This window comes from Helianthus annuus, chromosome 8 (genome assembly GCF_002127325.2).
Source record: "Helianthus annuus cultivar XRQ/B chromosome 8, HanXRQr2.0-SUNRISE, whole genome shotgun sequence".
In the NCBI taxonomy this organism is placed as follows: domain Eukaryota; kingdom Viridiplantae; phylum Streptophyta; class Magnoliopsida; order Asterales; family Asteraceae; genus Helianthus; species Helianthus annuus.
The window spans coordinates 153,282,753-153,292,922 of record NC_035440.2 but is presented as its reverse complement, the minus strand read 5'-3'; the positions used below and the strand labels follow the sequence as shown (position 1 = coordinate 153,292,922).

At 37.4% G+C, this 10,170-nt stretch overlaps 1 protein-coding gene across 3 annotated transcripts; it reads right to left on the bottom strand.

Moving 5' to 3' along the window:
* Positions 1-1,654: 1,654 nt before the first annotated feature.
* LOC110873672 (transcriptional corepressor LEUNIG) lies at positions 1,655-8,586 on the bottom strand. Of its 3 annotated transcripts, XR_002555321.2 has the most exons (20): positions 8,332-8,539; positions 7,796-7,893; positions 7,582-7,691; positions 6,527-6,934; positions 6,283-6,368; positions 6,111-6,189; positions 5,736-5,811; positions 5,425-5,474; positions 5,079-5,357; positions 4,792-4,995; positions 4,330-4,566; positions 4,126-4,258; positions 3,912-4,021; positions 3,694-3,843; positions 3,459-3,614; positions 3,264-3,380; positions 2,990-3,196; positions 2,445-2,593; positions 2,263-2,345; positions 1,655-2,057 (listed from the first exon to the last, which is right to left on the bottom strand). XR_002555321.2 is itself a non-coding variant. In XM_022122665.2 (19 exons), exons 1-18 carry the CDS (start codon positions 8,361-8,363, stop codon positions 2,450-2,452), a joined length of 2,676 nt encoding a protein of 891 aa, XP_021978357.1. In that variant the 5' UTR covers positions 8,364-8,539; the 3' UTR covers positions 2,159-2,345; positions 2,445-2,449. The 3 variants fall into 3 exon arrangements, 2 of the variants coding, with proteins under 2 accessions (XP_021978357.1, XP_021978356.1); XM_022122665.2 differs by lacking the exon at positions 1,655-2,057 and having other exon boundaries at positions 2,159-2,345; XM_022122664.2 differs by lacking the exon at positions 1,655-2,057 and having other exon boundaries at positions 2,294-2,593; positions 8,332-8,586.
* Positions 8,587-10,170: the final 1,584 nt, after the last annotated feature.

The window sequence follows — 10,170 nt, the reverse complement described above, 5'->3', positions numbered from 1 at the left end:
CGTTCAGCTACATTATCAGGATTCATAGGAGGGAATATTGCTGGTATTGGTTCATTGTACGCATGTACTGGTTCTCTGTATGGTAAATAGGGATTGGGCTCATTCATCATGTTCTGAAATTCCCAGTCGTTTGTCCACCATTGTTCCAGTGGATCTGGTGCAGGTATCCTGAGTATGCTAAAAGGAAGAAAAAAAAGAAATATACTAAAACTACTCTTGAAACACCAACAAAAGTAAAAGTTGAACCTTCCAAGAATTCTAAAAAGCGTAAAGCTTCAAAAATTCTGCAGTCATTATCCAAACCCTAGTTAATCAAATGACTCCTAACCAAGTTGCTCCACCACCCACTAGAAAACCATATGGTGGAAGTGCACCCCTATGCAACCATCACCACCAAGCCTACTTCTCATGCCATCAGTGTATAATTTGTGGTCTTCTGGGACATTTAGCCACAACTTTTCATTTTACTCCTGTCCAAAACCAAGCTACCCCTGCTCAACTTACAGCATCACCTCAGCTTGCCTTTCAAGCTCGCCCTCCTTACCCAATTGGGACATGTTTCAATTGTGGTGATCCAAATCATTTTAGACGCAATTGCCCTAGGCTTGCAAATGACAACCTAGTCTATGGACGCGCATTTAACATTAGCGCTAACGAGACTCGTGCCAATAACGATAAGCATATAAACGTTTAAACCTTTATATTTCCCTTTTGTCATCCAAAAATAGTGAACACCTCTTAGTCACTTTATAATGACATATCTATCTTAATTTTTCCCTTACTCCATCTTATTATTCTTATTTCATTTACAAATCCAATATGATTACACGCGTGTGTAATATACATATACATACTTGATCCTAGAGATTCAGTTCTCTACAAGTTTAAACTACTCCCGTAATTTCCTTTATTTGTGATCACACCCCGTGCAACCACACATTCCTATCAATCCGACAATCCCACCTTCTATGAACCTGGTTACCTTTATGTTGCTACGTTATTGCTATGTTAAAAGTTATACTGCTATCATGAAATTCGTGTTACTGTGAAACTTTTATGATATGTATATGTGTAATATACATATACATACTTGATCCTAGAGATTCGGTTCTCTACAAGTTCGTAATTTCCTTTATCTGTGATCACACCTTATGCAACCACACATTCCCTATCAATCCCACCTTATATGAACCTGATTAACTTTATGTTGCTACGTTATTGCTATGTTAAAAGTTATACTGCTATCATGAAATCCGTGTTTTATTGTGAAACTTGTATGATTTAATTGTTTTCTTTGAACTTGTTTGCCCCCCCCCCCCCACCCACACACACACACACACACATCACAAGATGAACTATGCGGACCATGCAACAAATTGAGTTATTATGGGTGCACACGTAATTACAACATTCGGTGCATGGAAGTCATAACAAGTTTTGCAATGTGTTGTTTAATAGAACCCACAGTGATACGAATAACGAAACAGATACAATATAATAAGGGCATGATGGATACGTCGCTGGCAATTCTTATAAATAAGTTTTTTTATATTGTAAAACGTAGCGTTATTTATAGTCATTTGAAGTTCTTGACCGTGACCAATGTTAATAAGCTATATAATCTAGTGATACTTATTTAACCTGCTTACAAACAAATCATAAACAACTTATCCTCATTCCAACTCCACAAGATGCATCTCATCTTTGGAATCCAAAACATACATCGTTAACTTTACAAAATTTTTCCAACAGTTAAATCCTCTATCCTTCATCTTCAACTTTGGACACACACATTAATTCCTTATACAAGTGGTCCTCATCATCATCTTCAACTTTGGACACACACGTTAATAAATTTTTCCAACAATTAAATCCTCTATCCTTCATCTTCAACTTTGGACACACAGTAATTCCTTATACAAGTGGTCCTCATCATCATCTTCAACTTGGACACACACATTAATTCCTTATACAAGTGGTCCTCATCAGCTATCTAGAAAATCTCTCGAAGCAACCTTTTCCCGTTCAAATCTATTGGACCCTCTAAACGTCATAACCTTCAACATTTACAAACATTCACAACCTTATCCAACAGTCTCCTACGAATAAATTTCAGGACAAAATTTCCTAAAGAAGAGGAGACTATAACAATCGCAAAAATTTCAAACCTTTAATCTTTATATTAAATATTCGTTAACCGACATTCGAACATAATAATTTTAACCTAACATCACCACCGGAACAAATCTAAGTATCACATACCTTGAAATCCTTCCTAAATTTAATTGAGGGATTAGAGTCGTCAAAACACCGAATGAGATTACTGAGGAACAAAAACTCCATTGCTGACAAGTTACAAAGTTGTCGTGATTAGATTAAGTTTGTTTTAATCTCTAAAATACAAGAAATAACACAAACTACATCATCATAATCCAGGCACATACATCATTCACTTCCAAAGTTTTATGATCTTATCATGGCTAGCCGAGGCTACCAAACCTGTAACCGTCGACAAGGCCAAACCAGCGATTAGCCCTTCATGTGCTGACAGTGTCATCGTCTTGTTCTCAGACATGTTCCATAGCTCAAGAGACTGCATCCATTAACAAACACAAATAATCAGTTATTTTTATGTGGAGATTCCGCTCACTGTATCGGGTTGGCAGGTTGAAATTGATGCCCATATATTTATTGATTCGTGTCAAAGACACCAACCTTAACATGGACACACTTAAAACTACGTAACCCAAACAAGACCCGTGTAATGCATGGTCAAACAGGTTGTAATGAAGTTGTAAATGGGTTGACCTTATTAGTTATTTACTTTTTTACTTTATTTTAAACAAGGACGTAGCGCAACCTGAACACAACCCCTTTTTAACTAAAAATTCCAAACAGGTTAGATATCTTCAAGCAAGTGGAAGTGTAACATTTTCAATTGCTTGCTTGAAAAATGTGTAGTTGAGAAGAAGCAAGAAAAGGTAACAACCTGGTAACAGCCGATGACCAATAAGGAAGCATAACTAGGATGAAAAACACAAGAATGGAACTTATTTCCGTTACAGCTAAGGTCATGTATACACTCCCCTTCATTTCCAGACATAAGAGACCAAACTCTGACCGAGTCCTCACTAACAGATGCCAAATACTCCCCTTTTGGGTCCCAGCAAATGGAATGAATTGGTTTTGTATGCCCCTGCCATACAGAATTCGTCATCAATGTTATAAAGAGAATAATAAAAAACGAGTTGACAAAAACAAACCTGCAGTGAATGCCTGCAAGCTTGCGTCTCCACGTCCAGTATTGACACGATGTTTTCTGCAGCTGCTGCAAGATATCTTCCATGGCGAGGCTGGAATCTCACTTGCGCCGTCCCACCCTGATGTCATCCATCAAATATTTATGTTTGTTTATATGGACTAACTAACTAGCTGAGCTTGTAAAGTGATATATATACCTTGAATACACGTGCACAGCTACCGTTAGTTATGCTCCAGTACCTTATTTCCCCATCCCCATCACACGAGCAGATGAGGTCATCTTTATTCGGGTGGAAATCTAATGACATCACAGACGCAGAATGCCCAATGAATGTTCGCAAGGAAAACCCAGGCTGCATGCATCGTAACAATAAAAAATAAGTAAAATATATATAAGTGAATAAAAAACTAATTGGGAATTAATTAACACACATTATCAGCATCCCAAACACGGACTGTTTTATCAAAAGAAGAGGTTGCAAGGCGTGGCATGCTCGGGCTGAAACGCACATCCGTGATCAACGATGAATGTTCTTCAAGGGTGGTCTTTGGCTTTAGAGAATCAGTGTACCACAGTACAGCCTGCAAAACAAAAGAATCATCACACCATACACTCTTCATCTCAAGTATGCAGTCTAAATAAAACTTACCTTCTTATCATGACCACCACTGGCTACAAGTTTACCATCCGATGAGAAGTGGCAGCAGACTACCTTGCTTGCACTAGCCCGAACCGATCTCACCTCCGTAAATGTGAACTCTTAGCAATACAAAGAAAACGATGAGAACTCAATATATGCTTTTGCCACCTACACAACGGCATCTTTGAAGTAGTAGTAATATGTTGGTAGAAATGCGATTCACCTTTGCTTACATCCATACACCGACCAACTGCATCTCTGGGATCATTATCATCATGGGATAAAAAAGACTCGACATTATCATCATCCTCTACAAAATGATCCATATCAGCCTGCACAATGTCTTTATCATCCCACTGCAAAAAAAAATATTATATTTATCATCAGTAAGAACAAACATGTGAAGCGCTTTTGTTTTGACACTCACCAAGTGATTTGATGGGGAGGTAAGAGTTGCAGGACCATCTGTCCCAAACATCATTAAAGGCTTGGAAGAAGTGGTGTTGTTGTTATGTGGAAGTGCAGGCATTGAGATAACATCTCCCGGTGTATGAGTTGATGGTGTTGAAGGTGCTGAACTTGGTGACGGTCCTGCAGTGTTCCCCGTTCCTGAACTGTTTGCAGGTCCCGAAGATGACACTGGCTGCTTTCTCTTTCTTCCATTCTGCTTTTTTACAGGATAAATGTTTTATTTCTTCTCTTTTACATCTTTAGGGGTGTTTGGGTATGTACACGTGATCTTTTACAAAATGGGTTGTAGGGGATAGTCTAAAAGAGCTTTTTTTTTTTAAATGTGTTTTATCTAAACTGTGAAGTGATTCCGAATGATTAAAGGGATTTCCAAACACCCCCTAAAGCTCATGTTCCAAAAGCAAGTGAAATGTTGTACCTGATCGTTTCCTCTAAAGGAGTTTGACATGCTCCCGTCTGCAGTTACGCTGCTTGTCCCCAAGATTTTGTCTTGCTGGAGATTGAGATTTGAATTTTGAATTAGGGGGGCAGAAAGAGAGTGCTGGAGATGTGGCTGCTGCTGCTGCTGTTGTGGGTTACTATTTTGCTGCTGCTGCTGCTGCTGCAGCTGAGCCATTTTTAACTACAAAAGAGACGAGACGTATTTGAGTTTGCTTACAAGACATACAACTCTTTATTCCCATGTAAATATGAAAGAGAAGGCACCTTGAGTAACATATCTGGATCACCGCGAGGTAGAACAGGCATAGATGATCCGAGATTTGGAACATCACCCACTGAATCTTTGCCCATGCTCATGCTCCGATTATTAAGAAGCATTCTGAGCCGTCTGCTTTCATCATTAGCAGACTGTGATGTCATGTTTTGCTGAGCTAACAAAAGTTGGTGCTGATGCTGTGGTGTCAGCATTTGTAGCTGATGGGAACCCCCCTGCATGTATGACTTCTGCTGCTGTAGCAGACCAGACCGTAGTTGATCCAAACCCTGTTGAAGGACTGAAGGTTATAACTACTTATATGATGAAAGTGCAAGAAATCATTCGGGAACTCACTGTGAGAGGCCATCCTTTCAATGTCAAGTTGTTACCCCCTTGATTTGATCCTGTACAATGGATCATAGATAAATGAGTTTAAACATCACTTGCATTTTCTGTTTTATGAATGCTAATAATGTAAACCGACTTGCGATTCTCTATGACACTCAAATCTAAAAATGTACACAATTAAGGTACACTGTTATATTTTCAGTTGCCAAACATTAAAAAAAAAAAAAAACAAAGTGTTGGTAAACAAGCAGCAAGCGGTGATTGGTTATCAAATCAATAAAATAAATGATGCATTAATGACACAGTTTGAAAAATACCAGGAACTCCAATCAATGACCCCTCAGGTCCTGCAGCTCGGGGATTCAATATTGGATTCATCTCTGTCTTTATCTCCTATTCCACAAAGATTATGTGTAATGCAATTACAGTATAGCACATACTGATCACTAAATGTTAGGTATCAAATAGTAGAGGGGGGTTAATTGTAATAACAGTATAGTATGAGCTATGAGGGTAGTAAGTGTAGCTAGTCAATTGTTTGAGTTCTTAATAAGCGAACTGGTTACGGGAATGATTTTGAGAGTAATCTCCCTTCTCTGTGTTCTCTTCTACTTTTTCGCTCTTTGTGCTTGATTACCATTTTTACACGTAACACTAAAGTCGATATCTATACGGGGTGTACCAGTACTCACCGAGGCAGATCCTGGAAGTTGCGGGTGCCGACCTTGAACTTGAGGAGACATACTGCCAGATGTACCATGCAACAATTGCCTGGAAAAACATGGTTTTAAATTTCCAATTTCTATTATACAAACTTTCAGTCTTTTTCGGATTTCCTTTTTGAACAATAGAAAACAACATTACCCTGAAGGTTGCCCAGCTGCAGCAGATTTCAATATTGATGCGTGTTTTGAGTCCAAAAGCTGCCCTACATTCTCCCCATATCTTTGCTGAATTAGTAGAAAAAAAGGCAAGAATCAGATATTCAGATCACAACCAATAACTTATCTTAGTTGCCGATTGTGACATTTCATGTTGAGAACAACAGAAATTTCTCACTTTGGCCGCAGAAGAAACATATAACGGAAAGAAGTGATAATAGATGTACCTTGATAGCTGCTGCATCATCTAAAGAGTCCCTTGAAAGTGGCACTTTTAAATTCTCCTCGTACATCTTTGTAGCCATGGCATTAGCAGTTCCAGGATTTTGCCTCATAAGCGGCTCATTTCCAACAAGCCCATTTGAAGTTCCATTGAGTAGGTGGGCCCCATCTCTCCTCTGCTGCTGCTGCTGCTGCTGCTGCTGTTGATGTTGTGCTTGTTGTTGTTGCTGGTGTTGTTGCTGTTGCTGCTGCTGTTGCTGTTGCTGCTGCTGTGCTTGTTGAGCCTGACGTTGCAACATCAGTTGCTGCATTTGCATCTGCTGTTGCTGCTGCTGCTGCTGCTGTTGTTGTGGATGAGGTGATTGTTGCGGTTGTTGTTGCTGCTGCTGTTCCCTTGCTTTGATTAACTGTGTCTGAAATTATGGAAACGAAGTGAGCCAAACTGGTTAGACAATAATCAATATGAAATTTCGGCCAAAGTATATTACTATATTTATACCATAGTTGTCTATAGCGACAAGCTACCTATACGCTACGTAGCGATGGCGATCAAATAGCGGGTGCCATTTCATGTTTAGCGATACACTAGAAGAAAATTTTAGAAATATTTTACATGTATATTTTATTAAAATTCCTGTAAATATGGAAGAAATACGCTTCTTTTTTCATTCCTAAAATAAAAAACCCTAAATAAGCTTCTTTTTTTCAATCTCTATCCGCTATTTATAAAAAAAATCTCTATCCGCTATTTATAAAAAAAAAAACCTAAATCCGCTATGTTCACGCTATTTAGGCGCTAAGCATCATTTAGCGGGAAACTCATGCTTCGCTACAGTATTCGCTATAGCGATTAGCAAGCGCTATGCTCGCTATTAAGTATTAACAACTATGATTTATAACATCCTAAACTGCTCGACTCAAAAATAGAATTCATTTCATTGTGTTAGTATATAGATCTCGTAATCATATCTAACATCTAATCCAAACTGCCCATATTGACGCCTTTAGTAATAAAATGCAGGTTTAATTTAATAAATAAAAGATGAGAACTCAAACCGACTTCAATATAGGAAGCTGCAACTTCTGAGTGCTTCTCATTAGTCCTTGCAATAAAAATGTCCCAAAACACAGACCACCATTCAAAAAGAAAGCCACCCGGGGCGTCGATAGCTGCCGAAATTACACACCATTTATATAATTTAAAAACTATATGAACTAAAAAAATCGTTCTTTTTTATATATAAAAAATAATAATCTTTGCAAAAAAATCTTACCAACAGGGTCAGATGAGACTTTTCCTTCAGCTTGAAATGCCTGAGCAGAAGCTTTCAAATCTCTCTTTACCAAATAATCATGTATATAAACATCTAACCTGTTAATCAAACCAGAAACAACAAATTTAAAGACTAAACCAGCCAAACAGTTACACAAAATTTAAACATTTGATGAAGAGATTTAAGGAAAAAAATAATTAAAACATAAATTAGAAATCTATTTATTTGAACCATATGTTTTCCTTCAAAATGCAGCAATGGTGAATCTACCAAGTAAAGATAACTTATTAAATAAAACATATTTTAAGTAAACAGAAAGGCAAATAAATGCAAAAACCCTAGAACAACAAAAGAGGCAAAAACAAAGAGAAGAAGATAAAACTGCTAAAAAGATTCATAAAAGAACAAAATCAACAAAAATGAAAGATACCCACAACCCAAATCTAGCAAAAAGATCAAGATTACTGCAAAAACAACATGAAATATCAAACTTTACCAAGATTAAAAAAAAAAAAAAAACAAAGCAAAAGGCTTACATTTTATCAGCTTCCCAGTTAGCCTGAGACATTTTCCCTGGATCAGGTATTCCTCAAGAAAAAACAAGTGTTAGATCTTCATACAATAAAAATATGGGCTTTTTAACAAATTCCAGAATATTTTTAGGTAAAGACAAGATCCCCCAAGCAAGCAAGAGAGAGAAAAGGGTTACTGACTGAAGAGAGAATATCAAGGACTGTTGTGTATAGTATATATATGACTGCACAAAACAATTGACAGGAAAGAGACGGATGGAGATGGCTACAGCCTAGTTACTTTGTGTATATATATATGCCCCAAAATCGGATGCAAGAAAAATACACGGTCCGAAACTAAATTATTAATTAATAACTAGAGAACAGATATAACTATACAAGGTAAATATTACTTAAAAAATAATTAAATATAAGGTCTAAAATCACTGTTTGATCAGTCAAAATCACTCTTGGTTAATCAAAATCAAATTCGGTCACTCATTGTCAATAACAAACAAAATTTTTTAAATTTAAAAAATTAAGACCGAATGTGATCAGATAAGGCTTTATTAATGCCTTTTGCAAGATACGATGCTTCTTAAAAATCATGTGGGTTGTAAGTCGAGTTTGAGGCATAAAAATCGTTATATTAAATTAGGGAAAACATAAAATAGAAAGTTTATTTTGGTTAGAAAGTTTATTTTGGTTAGAAAGTATAGAAAGCAATAGGATTATGACATGTGGCAATATTTAAAATAAAGAGCAATGGTATTTTAGTCAATCGTATACTTTCTTCTTCCTTCTTCTCCCCAGTAACTTCAAAACCCACCATTTTCAAAATCCACCATCTTCAACCTTTTCTTCACTTTCTATCTCAATAATTGTTTTGGTCAAAATTACCGAAGCAATTTAGTGATCAAATTAGTTAAGTGAGGTAGTGTGCTAAAAAGTGTGTTGAAAATATGTTGGTTATGTTGTTTTGAAAAACAGTGTTCAGGATACGGCTCATGATATTGAGCTGTATCTATGATCAAACAATGAGCAAAAAGTAAAGGGGTTGACACGAGATGTACGAGGAAAGCCCTTGATCAATCTAGATCGCCGGCATAAAACCTCGGGAGCTGACAATCGCAGCTGCCTAGTTCTTCTATTGCTTCAAATATCAGGATACAGTGCAGGATATTGACCAGATCGCTAAGTGTTACAATGCTTTGTGTGAGAGTACAAGTTGCGAGAGAACAAGTGTGTAAGTGTAGTGAGTGTAGCGGTGATGTCCTATTCGATCTGGTATACCCACATATTTATAGTAATCAAATACAAACTGAAATTCCTACAAATACGGGATGCTTCCGAATATTCCATTGTTAACGTTGTAGTCCGGGTAATGCGGCTTCAACGTCTTCATTTGAACGACCTGGACCGAGTCTCTTGGAGAAAGAGTCTTTGTGAACGTTGGGCACCTGTACGCGTACTCCTGCACTCAACACGTTAGATCTTGAGGATACTATTCAGGATATTATAGACATCCTGAATGAGCATCTCGGATATAAGCAGATATCATTTATTCAAGATATAACCCAAGATATTTCCCAGGATATGAGGAGCTCATAATTTTACCCATAACAATTGTCCCCAAAAATGTTGCCGTTAAGGATCCTGAGTCCTAACGGTTACATTTTTTCACAATAACCGAGGCAATTAAGAGATAGGACTTGATGTGACCGCTTGTAACCGTTCAGCCTATTTCTACTCATTACTCCCCTATATCTTCTCTCGTTCGCCCCATTTAATCTTTATCAAAAAGAAAAAGGTAAAACCCTTCTCTCTCTCTCTCCCTACTTCTTTCCTCTATACTATTCCGGT